We start from the raw sequence: 18,510 nt of genomic DNA on the forward strand, positions 1-18,510 counted from the left end.
GTTTCCAGGAATTAATTTTAAACTCACGTTTTTTGAAATGGCAAGGTTTTGAGTCGACTTTGTCCTTTAAAACTCAGCCAAACCAAGCGGAAGGAAGAGCAGAAGCAGGATCAGTCCCGTGACCGAGGGAGAAATGAAAGCCCCTCCATGCACATTTGGGTGAAAGATCTCACTTATTGCTGACTTACCCAAGCCAAGCAGAGCCTCCGGCCTTCTCAGGGGTTCACTCTGTCCCAGCGCATTTAGCAAGTCAGATACTTCCGAAAAGATACAACCATTAGCCTAATTTTCTCTCTGGCCTACAAATAAGACCAAGAAGAGTGAAGCAACTTGTATGTTCCCTGTCTGAAACATTTATCAGTCAAGCCAAAGCAGATGTTTGTTTTAGATGTAAGTGCCTTCTTCCAGCATAAATGAAGAAATATAGATTCAGAGATACAATAACATGTAATTAATTACATCTGATGCAATTATTGGCTCTCCCACAAGCCAGTGTAAGAGCTCAGCCCTGCAGTGTGTAGTTAGGACCAGCACTGATGGCACAAGGCCGGGTGGAGCCCAGGCTGAGCGTGATACCTATTTGTACAGGAGTCCTGGTGAAACAGGGGCAAACCACACGCCCCGAAATAAAACGCTGCTGTTTTTTGTATTTTTAAAAAAGTTCTAGCATAAGTTATGGTTTTACATGGCCGTTTTGATTTTATTTGACGTGCCTGAAATAACCAAAAAAAGGGAAGTATTCCCAGATTCTGTATTACATGTTTGCTTCAGGCATCGAGCACTGGCCTGGTTTGTATGAAGAGCTGAGGCTCCTTAAAAACCCTTGGATGTCAGCTGGCATTTGGAGTCCTCAGCTCTTTGGGAAGAGCAAATCCGCTCAGGCAGGTGCCCGAAGCAGGCAGCCCCAGGCCTTACGGTGCCGTGACCTGGATGTAGAAAGCTGCTGCCAAACACCATAGTGGGATGGGTTCTCACCTTGCCCATCTTCTGCACAGGTGATGCAAAAGCACCCTTGCCTAGTGGGGATCTCTCTTGATTAACTGTACTGAAGAAAAGAGCTACTTAGCTCCGGGAACACTGACATGTTTATAAGCAGATGAAGTGGAAAAGGGAAGTAAATCTCAGTAAGCAATGCAAAAAGTGGGAGATGAACGGGTGCAAGGCACGCAGACTCCAGCGTCAGTGGCCTGAAACAACTGGCACAGGCTGAACACGACCTCCATATTCAGAGTTCACTGACTTCCCTTTCCCTATACTTGTTCCTCAGTATTCAGTGTAAAGCAGGCATTTGTTATCAGTAAATAGGACTCGAGTACCATCTTTCAGACAACTAGTTATCATTATTCTGGGACACTGGTGACAGCCTCTGGCTATTCACTCCAGGTGCCCTGAGAAGCCAGTTGCAGCTTTGCAAGCCAGCAGTGCAGGCAGCACTGAACATCAGCAGTCTAAGACCTAAGGCTAAATTTAAAAGGAAGTGATTAATGGTTTTTACCTCCCAACACAGCAACAAGGAAGTTCCCAGCAAAACTGTCAGAATCAAGCAGTATTGTTGTGCGGTGAATAATTACATTGTGCAATGCCTCGCTGGGCATCGGTGGAACCAAAACAAACTGTTTCAGAAGAGGGTGGTACCAATTCAGAGTGGTTGGATCAGGTGAGAGGCCCCAGAAATCCACCCAACACCCCTCCCAGGACATCCACCAGGGCAGACCTTTCTTTCACCCAGAAATGAGGCCCTTCTTACATGTGCAAGCTGATGTGGAAGGTTTAGAAGGGCCATTACCTGCATACCATAGGCCCCAGCAGAGGGAAAGAGAAGGCAGGTGAGGACAGTCATCTTGCTGTAATCACCTTCCCCTGACTCACAAAAGCAAGCAAAGCTCAACCCCCAAACCAAGTGTCCCTCCAAGCACAGCTGATGAAGGTACTGTAGACTTAAAATCAAAATACCAGTAACAGTCCAGGATATCTCCCTAGCTAGCATGTCCTGTACCCTTATGTCCTTATTCTTATCCACAAGCAATGATTTGTGCACAAGTTTCCAATTAAAGTTAGTAACTGAGCAAGTCTAAACAGCTCATTAACTAGAGGTGATGTTCATTATCCTGTTTTTAAGAGCTATTAAACCATCTGAGACAGGCCAATGGCCTCTGCCACCAGGAAGAGAACACCAGGTGCTAATTAACTTACTTGAGATTACATAAACTAATTCAGTGGTGAAGCTGGAAATCTGTTTTCCTGACATTTAACTAAACCTGTTAGTACAGTGAGCTTGGGGAAAAACTGTATAAATGCATTTGTGCTCAGATACCACTTCTGCAGGCCAAATAAGCAAAGCTGGGGAAAAGAGAAAGGATGCTTCAGACACAGGGTGCAGTGTGGGAAAAGGGAGGTGAAGGACACAGGAAAGAGCTCTTTAGCTGGTAAACAGAGCACATGCAACAGCAGGAAATCATCAAGAGCCTGCAAGGTTATCTCTGCTTCCCACGAAGCAGCACAGCTGACTGCCCCTCTTGTTTTGCAAGACAAGAAAGCGGTGCTGGCTGCTTGGGTTGGTGTGGACACGTTGGAGGGGAAAGGAGAGGGGAGTGTGCAGCAGCTACGCAGCCTCGGCTTCCTTGGTCGGAGCTCGGCAGAGTGCCAAGCAGTTGTTTCTTCATCGGTCTAGCTGGGTAAACACACAGAACTGGTGCCTGGGAGATTACGTAAACCCCACTCATCCCCTTAAATCTGTACCCCAATATCTAAATATGAAAAGAGAGAATTACAGTTATCTTATTTCAAAGAAATTTATTCGACAAACTTCAGGAATATTGCTTGACACTTCCACAGGCTTCAGAAAATGAACAGTTACCCATTGCTGCAAGGATGTCTCCAAGACAATCAATCAACCCTGTTTTGTAGTATTTAGCCATCAAAACACATCTTCTCCCAGCATTAGTAAGTCAAGCAGTACTATACAAAGCCAGTTGGAAAAAGTTACTGTATTTCCCTAGAGGATTCCCTACCCCCAACAAAAGGCCTCTTCTTCAGCTACCAGAGGGCATCTTAAAATCATTCACAATTGCACCAAGTCTTGGGTGAACTCAATGGCCAATTGTCCACTGCCTCCCTCTGACCCGAGTGGGAGGCACCAGCCTGGGACTCAGTCTGGCTGCGGTGCCTTACCTCAGGGAAGGGGCTGGGGGCACAGCCTCCCACTAGCACAAAAGGGAGTACATGCAGAATTGATTTCCAGTTTTGGATGTCACCAAGAAGGCACTCTGAAGTTACATCTATGTTTCTAGACATGGACACCCTTGACCTCGTGCAGGGGAACCGTCCTGCCTGGCATGGGCACCCCTACGCACCGCAACTGATTCACTGGTTAGTTAAGGCACTCTACCAGCTGGTAACACCACAGTGCAACAATTTGGGATAGGACCTTGCAGACTGTCTCTGCGCTAAGTAGCTGTTCTAAAGCCAACAGCACTGTTCATGCAAGCATCTGCAATTTCAGCCCACTAGCACATCTTTGACAGTGCAATTCAGCAAATCAAAAGCACCTTCACAAAAGAGACACACAATCACAGTGCAGTTTTCCAGAGGCAGGTTAAGGGCACAAGTCCTTGTCCTTGAGAGAGGATCAATAAACCCTGTCAGAGCCTTGAACATTGCAAGAGCTTCAGGAGTTGGGTGAGTAGCACAGCTCCGTACAATATCTCTCACCAGCAAGACGGGCAGACTCACATGCAAAAGCACAACGGGCACTGTCCAGAGCAAGCCTGGTCTGAAACTGCGTCGCAAAACAGGCTTTAGGAGCATTATCTTAACAAGTTATGGAAATCTGAGAAGGAATGGAGACTGTCCTCATGAAGGCAAGCAAGTCCACAGGAGCACCTTCAGCAAGTGTGGATGTATGCTCAGGCAGGACTGACAACTCTTGGCTTTCAAAGAAAGTTGTTTACTTGTGGCTTGCCTACACAGCCTTCTTGGCCTTTGTGCGATGATGCTTTTGTTTCAGGTGAAAAACTGTGTCAAACTTGCTGCACAGGAAATGAAAACCTTGCTCAACAGCTATCAGACAAGCTAGAGAGATGAAACATGTAGAAACATTTGTCCTAAAACAAAAATACAAGCAGTTTTACCACCTCATACAGAAAAACCATTAAAACAGAGACCCTGAAACACTCTGAAGACATTTTTATCTGTGGACAATGGAGTGCTGTATGTTGGACAGGGAGGACACATATGGGGCAACCCAACCCCTGACGTCCCCTGCTGAGGTCTCTCCTTTTATCAGACAGCACAGGGAATGTCAAAGCTGCAGCAATTGTACAGATCTTGACTCAGGCATTGGGAGGAGGAAGACCAGCCTTAATATAATTTGACCAAGTCTCTTTGGATTTCCATCAGATGTGACAGGTTAGAGCTGCCCCCATCAGCCCCTTCTTATGCAATCTTGGGCTGCTTCTCCTCACAGGCCCACTCTTAATCAGGGGATGAAAAGGACTTGGTCTGGTCAGGAGGATCTAGAGCTTTCTCCTCCCAGAAGAAATGCTACAGGAGACTCTCAGCTACAGGATGAGGAGATTTCCCATTGCCCCAGCAGGAAACCCTGACAAACAAAACACACCCCAGAAGGTGCAGTGGTCTGCCCAGCCACAACACCCACCTAAAGCCCCTGGCAGAGCTTGTCCCTCTTGCCGCAAAGGGACAAAAAAGAAACCAGGAAGAGCAATGCCCCATTACAGAGAACTTTGCAAGGGCTGTGAGGGAGCCAGTTTGGGTGACTGATTGGCACACGTCCTACAGGTGTGGCAGAGCAGTGGTGACAGCAGGGAGAGGCTGTGAGCACAGGAACATGCACTGCTGCCCAAGGAAGGCATCACAACCCTTCCTCGTACACCTGCATCACCCAACACCTGTCCTTGGCCCCAAGACAGCTACATCTCCCTGCACCTCTGTCGGAGGGGTCCCAGAAAAACTCACGGAGGAAAGGACAAATACAGGGAACGTGCCACCAGGAAACAAAACGGGTGACCAGATCAAGATCTGTGTGCCTTCTCTTTTGAAAGAGAAATGGAGGAGTGAGATCCAGTGAAGATTTTCAATACTCCATGCCAGTGAGCATGGCCAGGCACAAGTCATCTGTCCCTGAGACAGAGCAAAGCCATGAGACACACCGAAGTTGTGTCACACTCTTCACAGGCTCCAGAGTACAGGAGAAAGCCCAGCAACACCAAACCCATAGCAGTACAGGCTTTGTGTAAGCCTCAGAACTGGGCCCATGTGTAGATCGCAGTCTGCCACCCCTCTGCACGTTTAACAGGGCACCCTCTTCTTTAAACCACTCCTCCAGAAAAACACATTTCAGCAGCAGCCAGTCTGTCTCTGCCTTGCTCGTGTTGCGCAGCCCTCCACACTGACCAGTGGGTGGATATGACTTCTACAGGCATCAAGACTGACTCATGCTTCCCCCTCCTTGTACGCAATTTAAGACACGGTGTCCTTTTCAAACTTCATTAGACTCCCTTTTCTCCAGTCTAATTGGCAAAGCTGATTAAACGAAGGCAGAGGTACACCCTTTGCGCCTAGATTTTGCCTACCCTGTTCCTGGGGTGAGTGAGGCTATTGATGTGAAGTCCACTGATCCCATTAAGGAAGAAGAGAAAGGCAGCGATGAACTCGCACCAGTATGTCAGCGTGAAGCCCGTGAAGGTGAGGCGATCCTTCATGAGGATGGAGAAGCTCAGAACCCCGGTGGCCGACAGCAAAAACGAGCAGAGGATGAGAACCGAGCCCATCGACCACTTCCGCCTTGCGTTGGCGTCCTCGCAGACTTGGGACACCATCAGGAGCTCCAGGCCAAATATGGCAACCACGACGGCAAAGGACACCATGCTTCTTATGGGAATCACCCCAACGCTCAGCCCCTCCACCTTGGCCAGGCTGAGGTCAGTGACGCACTTCAGGACGCTGCTGTTGCTAACGGTGCAGAAGTGCCACAGTCCGAAGAGCTGCCCCCTCGCGAAGAGCCAGCGGCCATCGCAGACGGAGATGGAGGACAAGACCACCGCTATGGCCACACACAAGATGATCAGGCTCCTGATGAGCGTCTCAAAGAAGGATTTCTGCGGTCTCCGGTGCGCCAGCAGCCTCTGCGCCTTAAAGGATAGCCGGGGGGAAGAAAAAACACCAGAGTTAACGGCACTACTTTAGGCTGAAATGAAACCAGAGGGACAAAACTGTGGGACTTCAGCATTTGAAGTGATTTGCTTGTGCACATCAAACCCCTTCTCGCAGGGGAGGGCAACGCAGTTACAGGCTGTACCCAGGAGAAAGGAAGGGTGGGTGAAGCTCTCCCACTTCCCCAGCTGCACGAACAATGCTCCCACGTCAGGACCCGGGTTCGGGATCACAAAGGCTCTGGGCCGAGCAGGATCTCTGCCCCGCGGCACGGCCTCCTGCTGTGGCAGGGCTGGAGGAAACCGCCGGCCCCTGGGAGTATGGAGGCCGACGGCTGGGACGGGGGAGGTGGCAGAAGCGGGGCGGGAGGGGGCACCCCACGAGCAGCGCTGCCCTTCTTTTCCCACAGCCCTCCCGGGCTGCAGCCAGCCGGGCTCTCCTCCTCTCGCCGGCAGCAGCAGCGGTCCGGGCCCCGGAGGCGACACGGCTCGGCTTCCCCGGGGCTGGGGGGGTGTCTCCGCCTGCAGCCCCCGCGGACCCGCGTGGGCAATGCACACCCCCTCCTCAGCGAAACCCGCCAAGAGGGCCCGAAGCTTAATTAAATGGCAAGCCAAGCACCCCGCAGCCCTCTCCGGCCCCGCACGGCAGGCGGCGGTGCTCAGAGTGCCAGGTGCGCCGGGCAGAGCGGCTGCAGCCCCGCCGGCGGGGACGGGAGAGCCACGGAGCCGCGGGAGCTGCGGTCGGCCCGGGAAGGGCGGGGGGATCCGGCCGGCTGCGTCCCGCGGCTCCGGGGCGGATCGGGGCGGCCCCGGCCGCGCAGGGACAAGCCGAAGCAACAGCCCCACGGCGGGGCGATGCGCGGCCCCGGTACCCGGAGCCTCCCCCGTGCGCACGGCCCGGCCGGGCGGCGGCGTTACCTGCGCCCCGATGGCGGTCATGCTGCCGGCAGCGCCGAAAGACGCGGGCGGGCTCCGGCCGCGGCCTTTTATGTCCCCGGAGGGCGGCGGGCAGCCCGCCCGCCCGCCACGCCCGCGGGGCCGGGGCGCCCTCCGGGCCCCCCCCCGCGGCTGAGTCAGCAGCGCGGCCCCGACGGGCGGGGCCGGGCCGAGCCGGGCTGCTCCCGCGGCCCCCGGCCCGGCACAGCGGGGAAAGGCAGCGCTGCCCCCGCCCGGGGCACAGGCTTGTCCGCGCCCGGTCGAGAGCACGACCGCCCCGGGAGAAGGCGTCCCGGGCGGCAGCCGAGCCTCCCCCCCCCTCCCCGTGTGCCTGTGTGTCACCGGCTGCCGGAGAGCTGGAGGTTTGTTTCTCGAGGCAGCGCTTATGGCCTCGGTGCCCGGCCTGCACGGGACGGGGGACGAGCCCGAGCGCTGCTCGTCCGCGCCCGGGCCCGCAGCCCGCTCTGGACGGCGGGTATCGCGCTTCGCCGGAGGCGTGTGGCAACGGGGCCCCTCCGCAGCGCTCCGGCGGTTCCCGGGGCTGCAGTGCTGCGCACAGCCGTACCCCGCCGCAGGGCTCAGTAACGCCCGTCCTGCCCTTCCCCTGCGGCTGCCCAGCGGTATCTGCTGCCGGTGTTTGTGTTTCCGAAGCCGCTCGGACGCCGGCTCTCCGTGCCCGCTGCGATTACGGCCTCTCACCTTGGGCTGCGTGCGCACTCTTATCTGTTACCAGCGTACTTAACCTGATGTATCTCTACCTGTACCGTCAGCAAAAACGTCTGCTCATAAAGTTTTATACCTTTGCTCTTTTTCTCACTCATGTTTTGCCATCCTCTAATGAACTACTGATCGCTTTACTTCTTCTTTTTTTTTTTTTAAGTCAGAAACAGCTTCGACAGAAAAGCCCAAGGAAGTTGGGTTTTGCTGTGTCATCAGAAACTTTTTTGGTTTACTGCCAAATTCTGATTTAGATTCCAGCGGAGAGGTCTGCAGTGACTCCACAGGCTCCAGGGGATGGAGTCACGGGTCGTTGTTCTGGGCCTCCCTCGTACATAGCCAGGGTTCAACCATTCCCTTTCTAGCCGAAAGCAGCTGGAAGGATCTCCTTCTCCAACATGGGGCGGTCAAAGTTAATTGTACCTGCACCCTTCCTCCAGCTTCCACTTCTGAACAAATCAGTTGTCTTTACAGATTGTCTCATTATTTTAATCTCTACACAATTTCATGAGGGCTTTCTATGTTTCCTTTAAAAACACATCCATATCTGCTGTGACTCGGCTGGGGGTGTTTTCTGTAACGCTATTTCTAGTAAGAGTGAGTGTTCTGAACAACATGTTTACTTTAGTTTTCATACTTCGCATTTTAATGATAAACTCTGACCTTTTTCTTTCTCTTTTCCTGCAAAACCTTTTGTTTAATTGTTTCTCTTCAAAGTTGTATACATTATTAGATTATATTTCTATCAAACACTGAATTGGGATTTTCCGCTTTTGCAACATGGCAAATTTTTGCAAGGTCTGTTGTTAAAACTTCTTTTGTGGGTTTGTGGTCTGCAACTTTTTTTGTTTTCTGAACATGTTATCCAAGCTAGCAGACTTGATGCTTGCCACATCCCTTTCATTTTAGGTTCATCAGATGATAGAATAGTTTCATGAACATCCTGGGCTATTTATTCCACAGGTTAAACAGCATTGCTGTATCGCAGTGTTCAGACTGCATTTGCTGTTACACCCTTCCACTTCTAAGTCCCAAATTTAACAATATTTATGTTTTTTTGGTTCAAAAAGCACAAGCAGGTCTTGTTGTCTCATTTGCTGCATGAACTGAACAAACACTGCTTCCACGTAACCGTGCTAAGCAAATGCAGGCTCGGGCCAGACAAAATACACCAACTCCTATCTGGCAAAAACCTCACATGACTTACGCTTTCTGTAACATAGGCTCAATCCTGCCAAAGCATTAGGCAATTTGGCCCCCAATTAGCACAATTATTAAGCATAGATCTGCCTTTAAAACATGTCAGTCATCCTAATGACTTCAGCAATTTAAAAAAAAAAAATTTTTAATGGTGAAGTGTATCCTGCTGAACAAGGTAATATTTTTTTGCAAAAGCCCGTGGTAAGGTTCATGTGAGTAAACACGTGCATAAAAAGCTTTGTAGAATGAGGAACTTAAAGTGGTTACTCTTGCAACTAAAACTGCTCCCTGTCATACTTGGATCCTTTAATAGATTATATATAGTTATCTGCCAAGCTGGTTCGTTGAGGAAAAGGATGGTACTTCTGCCGCAAACAAAAAATTGCTTTAGTATTTCGTACTTAATTTAGTTTCCCCAAATATAAACTAGAAACCAGAATTAAACTTGACCTGTAATTCATATCAGAACTGAATTGGTACTTTCAGATTCACTCTTGACTGAAGTCACCGAGGGGAGGACGATCATAACGGTTGTGTTAACAGAACAGTTACTGACAGTTTATGAGCTCTTTGTTTCTGCTGTGGCTCGGCTGGAGATACCTTCTGGTAAAGATGGCTGGATTTATGAAGCCTGCTAGAACCGTGCACCTTTTTCAAACAGAAAAATAGTTTATCTTCACTGTCTCATAACAAAACAAGCCAAATATATTTTCTGTCTTTGCAAGATAAAACAACAGGATTGATTGAAGAAAAGCCAAATTGTGAAAAAATGCCTCAAGATTATTATGGAAAATTGTATGTGAAAACAGTGTTTTACAATAAAAAGAGCTCAGTACTTTAAAAGGAAATTTTTTTTTTTTCCTGAAAAATACGTTACCTACATCATAACAACATGGCAAATGACCTTTAAAGCGCTTCAGATGTATTTTTGGTTGAGCTGTGTTAATTTAGAGTTCTTGGTATATTGCCAGTTTCATTATTTTGTTTAGAAAGTCCCTTTTCTCTATTGTTTAAGTGGGTATTTCACATCCTATCCCTGGAGAGAAAGGTTTCAGGGAAATGTGTTCATAAATAATGGAAATTACCAGAGACTGTTGTAAAACATGGAAATAGTTTCATCTGGTTCACTGAAAACCATGAGAAGTTTAACACTGAAGAATCTGTTCCAGCTTTTCTCCTGCAGAAGCCTGGAGAAGGTTCAGGACTGAAGTCCGAGAGTCACTGGGGCTTAGGGAACGGTTGAAGCATTTTCTGATGAAGTATTTCACTTCAAGGTGAAGCAGAGCACCAGCAACTGAGTCACCACCAGTACAGGTTCATCTAATGTCAAAGTTGGTTACTTCTGTAAATGCATTTGTCTGTTGAATAAAATTCTTTCTGATCACGTCTTTAATTCTTGGCATAGCAGCTGATCTGGCCAGGCATTTGAATCCTCGTTTTTATCAGATCCCTATTTCAAGGGGTCTTTCCAGACAGAAGGTGACCTGATCCTGGAGACAAATAGATCTTCAGTATCTTACAGAATTTGGGACATGCCCAAGGCCTGTATGAGGGATAAAATGGTTTTATTTGTATCTTCCCCAAAAAGTGAGCATGTAGAAAATTTTATGAAGAAGGAAGAGGCTAGCTGTCTTGTGTCACCATTCTTTTGCAGTTTTTTTTCTGGCAGTCGATTCAAAATCCAAGTTGAAGAAGCTGCATTCAGGTCAGGCTGCGTTCAACCTAGCTGGGCTGAAACAGAGCTTCTGGAACGGGACAAAAAGTCAGCAAGTTGCTGGCAGGCACGCAGGCTGGGACCACAGGCACAGTCATCCTCAGCAAATAGTGCCCCAGGCAGCACATGTAACATCAGGGGGTTTGGGGTTGTACCAAGGCCCGTACAGCTCAGACCAACCCCTTGTCACAACTACTTTAGCTCACGATTTTCCTCCCATCACTGCAGGTTACTGCAGCCAAGCGGACAGCCTCATCCTAGCAGGTAAAAGAGATGCAGTTAAGCATGAGAAGAGGAGACAGCTCCAGGGCCAGATGGTTTCACTTTGCCTCCTGCCTGGACACCTCTCCAGTGCCTTTGGAAGGCAGACGGCTCACCCAGCCAGGGGCCACCACGCGTCCCCACAGCCCCCGGCTCTCCCACTTACTGCTGGACGTGCGCGAGAGACCTGGGCTGCTGGGCATGGCGATACCTGCCACCGAGGTCCGCGATCCTATTGTTCGTCCGAATCAAAGGGTACCCGCTCAGGCACTCATAGCTGGGTTAGAAACATGCTGATTACATGCCAGTTCATTACAGTGACTTTACCCCACACCCCAACTAACTCTAAGCATAAGGAGAGAGACTTTAAGCAGGACACAGGTATGCTGGTTTTGGCTGGGGTAGAGTTAGTTTTCTTTATAGTAGCTAGCATGGGGCTCTGTTTTGGATTTGTGCTGGAAACAGTGCTGATAATACAGGGATGTTTTCGTTACTGCTGAGCAGTGCTTACACACAGTCGAGGCCTTTTCTGCTCCTCACACCAGCGAGCAGGCTGGGGGGGCACAAGGAGTTGTGAGGGGACACAGCCGGGACAACCCACTGGGGGGAGGGAGCGAGCGGCTGTGTGGTGCTTAGTTGCTGGCTGGGGTTAAACCACGACAACAGGCTTAAAGGAATACATTCTGTACCCTGGAAAGAATTGTTTTTTTCACTTCTCATCAGTTTCTGGACCTACCTCAGCATCAGAGACCCAACACTGGGTGCTCACTTGTTCTGCTTTGGATTCAGCCCTTTTCAGGGACCTCTGGTAATAGTTACACAGGCTTAGGACATACCTCCAACTATTTGCATCTGTCCATTGCAACAGATCGACGCTTTAAAACATACATTCAATATAGAAAATAAAACTCCAGCCCTTTTAACACTACTAGAAAAATTTGGATTTGTACTTCAATACTATGTAAGCTGGAGGAAATCATATTATTCAGTTTCTCAGCTGTCATATGTATATGTTTCTTCTCTCAGTGAAAACTCAGGTCAATGCAGCTAAACACTCAGATTTAAAACTACGAAGTAATTAAACTGGCGAGCTCACCTTTCAGATTCAGAACTCAAAGGAGCAGTGTTTGCGAGGAGGAGATGGCATACCACTGCCTCAGCCTTTTGGGGAACACGGTGCAAGTCAGTGTCTTGCACACTTTGGTGGAGACAAACAAGGTGTCTCCCTGGCTGTGTTAGCCGAGTAATGTCATTGTCATTCTTTCCAGGGTGTGGAATCACCTGTCCAAGGCAATCCGGGCTTGCAAACAGAACAAGCTCCTGTCTTAGAACCGACTGGGCAGAGAAGATCATTTGATACCCCAGTGCGGGCTCTGGGCTCTTTTACATAAGAAAAAGGAACTTTTCGTTGCAGTGGCAGTAGTTAGAGCTAAAGTAATTCTTGCTGACCCAAGGATTGGAAGGGATTTGTTGAGCCACCAATTCCATTTTCAGGCAGGTTTTTTGTATCACCTATCATAAGCTCAACAAGCTCCAGGAATTTTAACAAGCTGTTCTTCCTCAGGCCCATGCTCATTAATAATACTGTATTTTTGAATGGCTTCTCCGTTGTTCTAGAAAGTCTAAAGAATAGGAAGGCTTTTAAACTTTAGAGGCAAGACATATTGAATGATTTTGAAAACAGCTTTGTACATCTTCAGGTATTCTTGAGATAGCGAAGGATTGCTCTAAAACAATACTGGATGGTGGGATGGTTGTAAGAGATTAATCAGCTCTAACAAGCACTAAGAGGGTCAGACCTTGAAAAAAGTATGTGCACTGGGACTAACAAAAAAACTAGAAGCCACAGGTGGACATGGGAATGAAAGTTAAAAGACCACTGCAGCCAAACTCCACATGAATTCTCTATTCTAGAATAACACAACCCAGCTGTGTTTAACTTTGAGATATGCTGGTTCTAGAGGAAACACAAGCTCATCTTATAAACAATGAAGACAGACTCATGCCTAGAATGAATTGACATTATTTACACTTCAAATGAGCAGCTGAAAATTGGCCAATTTCTAGATCAGTTATCTGAGTCGGAAGATACTTCATATACTTGTGGGTAGGGGAAAAAATAATCTAATTCTATCTTTTGTCCTATTCTATCAACTTTTACACTTCCAACTTTATTACTGTGACTCTCACTCAAATGTGTTATGTCTATGTAATATCAACTTGTCTTACCTCTTAGCAGCTTTGACAACTTGGAAGACAGCTGTCACCCAAAAAGGGTTATGCAGTAATATTTAAAAACCTATCCAAGCCAAAATGTGTTTTCTTTTTTGTCTCCTGCAATTTATAATCAATCCCACAAGACAGCTCAGATGCCCCATCACCCCAAAGTGGTATTGCCCAATGTTGTTTGCTCTGAACACTTAGTGGGCAGAGCAAATATTTCAAACAACAGCAAATACAATTGTCATTTATTTTTAGCAGTATCATCAGGGTCAAATAAGTTCAAAGGTTAAAATACTTGCATTGTGAAACAAGATCACTCCAGATGAGGACTGAAGAATTTTGACAGAAAGATAGTTGCACGCTGCAGTCAGCGTTGGCGTGCTTTTTAGTCAAACAGAAAACTTAACTTCGCAAAGTTGAAAAATCTGCTATGGGCCTTAAGCAGCACACCAATACTGATTTGTTAAATCTATACTAGGGGTGTCACACCTTCAAATATGTTTGGCAAGAGCAAGCAAAACCCACAAGAAAAAAATCCAGGGAAAACATCCCCTTTAGAGCTTATCTCTAATCGCACTGGGTACCAATGAACTAGTTTCTCTGTGCAAGAACTAACAGTAGAAGCGCGATAGAAGGAATACTGTCTTATCACAGACAAGTTAACATTTATTATTGCCATATCCAAAGTCCAGATTCCGTCCTGCACACTCTGCAAACTCAGCAAAGCAGACCTGAGTGCATGTGTGCCAGCTGGCCTCTGACCTCCTGTGTGTTGGGCCTGTTTCAGCACACGTCTTTTCCCCTTTGCAAGCACTGCAAGGATCAGGATGTAGCTGGCCTTTCTTTGATCTAATACAGAGGAAATAGCAGCAACTCCCTGAACGGGTGTTAGAACAATCCCCTGTTGTGCAGCGCTGCCCAGCCATCAAAAGCATCTGCTCCTCCATCAAAAGCACCTTACTGCAGACAGAGCAATGGTTCTTAAGTTATATTTTGGGTTGAGGCTTACTGCTTCCGTTTCAAATCACAAGGCTATATACTTTAATGGTTGTCTATTTTTACCACTTTATTAGTTTAATAAAACCAATTACCTCTACGTACAAATCCGTTTGTAGATGTCCTTAAACCACCATTGCCCTAGCATCACTGCTGCTAAAGTGTTATTTATGCAACCCAGGAGTCTCATACTCCATACGGTCAGTAAGTCAGCAATGTTTTCAGACAGCCCAACATCCCCTGCATTTACAGACATTCACCCTGCAGCTGAACAACCACCCCCCCCAACTCAGTTCAGTCTTTTTCAACACTCTCCCTGCAGTGGTAGTACCCACAGTTAATGGCTGCGCAGCCAACTTTTGCATTGCTGCTTGTCACGAACACCGTGCACAGACATTAGTACCTTTGTTTCTGCCTTGGTGCCTTTTGTACAGTCTCTTACTGCATAGCTCTTATTTCCACAACTTGAATTTTTCAGCTTACTCCCAAGATGCACAGTTGATTGCCAAAGGGTAGACTCATTGCCAAAGGGCAAGCTAAACAGTAAGACCACTGATGCTACTTTCCTAAGGAAGGTGAAGCTGCAAGCAGGAAGAAGGTGTTACTATGGTAGAAATAAAGTACCCAAAGAAAGACATCCAAGGTAGAGTTCTCGGTCACTTGTATAAACTGGCAAACAGCATTATTTGTAAATACAAGGCAGCATATAAAAGCCTGGACAAGGCCAAGCCCTCTCTGGCACAAGTAATGATTTCCTAATGCCAGACAGGTATGAGAAAGGAGAGCAGCACTGTAACACTTACTAAGTCTCACAACGGAAATAAAGCCAAATGGGGACTACGATCTAGAACTTGTTACTCCCGGTGCACTCTTCAGACAGAATCTAATTCCACTGCTTTAGCAGTCAAAAATTCTGAAAACACCTGTTTTGACAGAAAGCATGTTGGCAAAGCATGGGACGCTCACAGCACATCAGCTTCCAGCAAACAAGAGCAGAAGTGAAAGCATTTGCTAGTGAGAGTTACATTGTGCTACAGCTTGGCAGAATCCTCCAAGAATAACCAGCTTCACAAAATACAGCTGTGAAGATAGAGCTGGCTGTGGAATTTAGGGCTGGCAAAGAGCTAAAATAATCTCTTATGCTAAACATCTGCTCTTACCCCTCTTCTGCAAGGTGAATGCAGTCACAAGCGGTGTTCCCCAGGGCTCGGTGTTGGGGCCAGTTCTGTTTAACATCTTTATCAATGATCTGGACGAAGGGATCGAGTGCACCCTCAGTAAGTTTGCAGACGACACCAAGTTGTGTGGGAGTGTTGATCTGCTGGAGGGTAGGCAGGCTCTGCAGAGGGACCTGGACAGGCTGGATCGATGGGCTGGGGTGAATTGTATGAGGTTTAACAAGGCCAAGTGCAAGGTCCTGCACTTGGGCCACAGCAACCCCATGCAACGCTACAGGCTTGGGGAAGAGTGGCTGGAAAGCTGCCTGGCAGAGAAGGACCTGGGGGTGTTGGTTGACAGCCGGCTGAGTATGAGCCAGCAGTGTGCCCAGGCGGCCAAGAAGGCCAATGGCATCCTGGCTTGTATCAAAAATAGCGTGGCCAGCAGGACTAGGGAAGTGATGGTCCCCCTGTACTCGGCACTGGTGAGGCCGCACCTCGAATGCTGTGTTCAGTGTTGGGCCCCCCACTACAAGAGAGACATTGAGGTGCTGGAGCGTGTCCAGAGAAGGGCAACGAAGCTGGTGAAGGGTCTGGAGCAGAAGTCTGATGAGGAGCGGCTGAGGGAGCTGGGACTGTTTAGTCTGGAGAAAAGGAGGCTGAGGGGAGACCTTATCACTCTCTACAACTACCTGAAAGGAGGTTGTAGAGAGGTGGGGGTCAGTCTCTTCTCCCAGGTAACAAGTGATAGGACAAGAGGAAATGGCCTCAAGTTGCGCCAGGGGAGGTTTAGACTGGATATTAGGAAATTTTTCTTCACTGAGAGGGTTATCAAGCATTGGAAGGGGCTGCCCAGGGAAGTGGTTGAGTCCCCATCCCTGGAGGTATTTAAAGGACATTTGGATGAGGTACTTAGAAACATGGTGTAGTGGTGGTTTTTGGCAGTGTTAGGTTTATGGTTGGACTCGATGATCTTAAAGGTCTTTTCCAACCTATATGATTCTGTGAATGTCATTAACACAATCTCAAATAACTAAGAGAGGATATAAGAGGAGGTAAAAAACCCCCAAATGCTTATATTACTTACCCAGAAGAACAGGGAAGAACAAGAATAAGCAACCTTTTTCTTATGAGAATAGGGAAAAAAACCCTTCTTTATCCTAACATATTTTAAAGGATGAATGAGTAGCTCTAAGAACATTCCCCATTAAAAGTAGCAAAGGGGGAAGTTACACTTTTTGAAAGCATGCAAGGTAAAGTAATCTCCATCTCTTACCAGTGGCGTAAGAAAATACATTAGATAATACACACAGCAAAGCCTGTGTAACTTAGTACAGAACTATGTATTTACCTAGAAAAATATGTAATCACAGAATCGTATAGGTTGGAAAAGACCTTTAAGATCATCGAGTCCAACCGTAAACCTAACACTGCCAAAAACCACCACTACACCATGTCCCTAAGCACCTCATCCACACATCTTTTAAATACCCCCAGGGATGGGGACTCAACCACTTCCCTGGGCAGCCCCTTCCAATGCTTGATAACCCTTTCAGTGAAGTAAAATTTCCTAACATCCAGTCTAAACCTCCCCTGGTGCAACTTGAGGCCATTTCCTCTTGTCCTATCACTTGTTACCTGGGAGAAGAGACTGACCCCCACCTCTCTACAACCTCCTTTCAGGTAGCTGTAGAGAGCGATAAGGTCTCCCCTCAGCCTCCTTTTCTCCAGACTAAACAACCCCAGCTCCCTCAGCCGCTCCTCATCAGACTTGTGCTCCAGACCCTTCACCAGCTTCATTGCCCTTCTCTGGACACGCTCCAGTACCCCAATGTCCCTCTTGTAGTGGGGGGCCCAAAACTGAACGCAGCATTCGAGGTGCGGCCTCACCAGTGCCAAGTACAGGGGGACCATCACTTACCTACTCCTGCTGGCCACACTATTTCTGATACAAGCCAGGATGCCATTGGCTTTCTTGGCCACCTGGGCACACTGCTGGCTCATACTCAGCCGGCTGTCAACCAACACCCCCAGGTCCTTTTCTGCCAGGCAGCTTTCCAGCCACTCTTCCCCAAGCCTGTAGCGTTGCATGGGGTTGCTGTGGCCCAAGTGCAGGACCTTGCACTTGGCCTTGTTGAACCTCATACAATTGACCTCAGCCCATCGATCCAGCCTGTCCAGGTCCCTCTGCAGAGCCTTCCTCCCCTCCAGCAGATCAACACTCCCACACAACTTGGTGTCATCTGCAAACTTACTGAGGGTGCACTCGATCCCCTCATCCAGATCATTGATAAAGATATTAAACAGAACTGGCCCCAACACAGAGCCCTGGGGAACACCGCTTGTGACCAGCCACCAACTGGAGTAAACTCCATTCACCACCACTCTTTGGGCCCAGTCATCCAGCCAGTTCTTTACCCAGCGAAGACTACACCCGTCCAAGCCATGAGCTGCCAGTTTCTCCAGGAGAATGCTGCGGGAAACTATGTCAAAGGCTTTACTGAAGTCTACATAGACAACATCCACAGCCTTCCCCTCATCTACTAGGTGGGTCACCTTCTACGACTAGGCGGTTGTAGAAGGAGATCAGGCTGGTCAAGCAGGACCTGCCTTTCCTGAACCCATGCTGGCTGGGCTTGATCCCTTGGTTATCCTCTACATGCCATGTGATAGCACTCAGGATGATCTGCTCCATCAGCTTCCCTGGTACCGAGGTCAGGCTGACAGGCCTGTAGTTCCCTGGGTCCTCCTTCCGGCCCTTCTTGAAGATGGGCATCACATTAGCTAACCTCCAGTCAACTGGGACCTCCCCAGTTAGCCAGGACTGCTGGTAAATGATGGAAAGGGGCTTGGTGAGCACTTCTGCCAGTTCCTTCAGTACCCTTGGGTGGATCTCATCAGGCCCCATAGACTTGTGAGCGTCTAAGTGGTGCAGCAGGTCACTAACCATTTCCCCCGGGATTATGGGGGCTCCATTCTGGTCCCTGTCTTCCAACTCGGGGGGCTGGGTACCCAGAGAACAACTGGCCCTACTATTAAAGACTGAGGCAAAGAAGGCGTTAAGTACCTCAGCCTTTTCCTCATCCTTGGTCACTGTGTTCCCTCCCCCATCTACTAGGGGCTGGAGATTCTCCTT

At 48.4% G+C, this 18,510-nt stretch overlaps 1 protein-coding gene across 1 annotated transcript; it reads right to left on the reverse strand.

Moving 5' to 3' along the window:
- Window positions 1–2,782: 2,782 nt before the first annotated feature.
- TMEM37 (transmembrane protein 37) lies at window positions 2,783–7,244 on the reverse strand. Its single transcript, XM_075511724.1, has 2 exons — window positions 7,089–7,244; window positions 2,783–6,149 (listed from the first exon to the last, which is right to left on the reverse strand). Exons 1-2 carry the CDS (start codon window positions 7,107–7,109, stop codon window positions 5,577–5,579), a joined length of 594 nt encoding a protein of 197 aa, XP_075367839.1. The 5' UTR covers window positions 7,110–7,244; the 3' UTR covers window positions 2,783–5,576.
- Window positions 7,245–18,510: the final 11,266 nt, after the last annotated feature.

The sequence above is a fragment of the Mycteria americana genome, chromosome 9 (genome assembly GCF_035582795.1).
Source record: "Mycteria americana isolate JAX WOST 10 ecotype Jacksonville Zoo and Gardens chromosome 9, USCA_MyAme_1.0, whole genome shotgun sequence".
NCBI lineage: Eukaryota > Metazoa > Chordata > Aves > Ciconiiformes > Ciconiidae > Mycteria > Mycteria americana.

What these genes read in the sequence shown, in the direction of transcription:
- TMEM37 (XM_075511724.1), bottom strand. Translation starts at nt 7,109, where the DNA reads ATGACCGCCATCGGGGCGCAG. An exon ending in TGACCGCCATCGGGGCGCAG is followed by an intron (nt 6,150 to 7,088) that starts GTAACGCCGCCG and finishes CTATCCTTTAAG; the next exon opens with GCGCAGAGGCTGCTGGCGCA.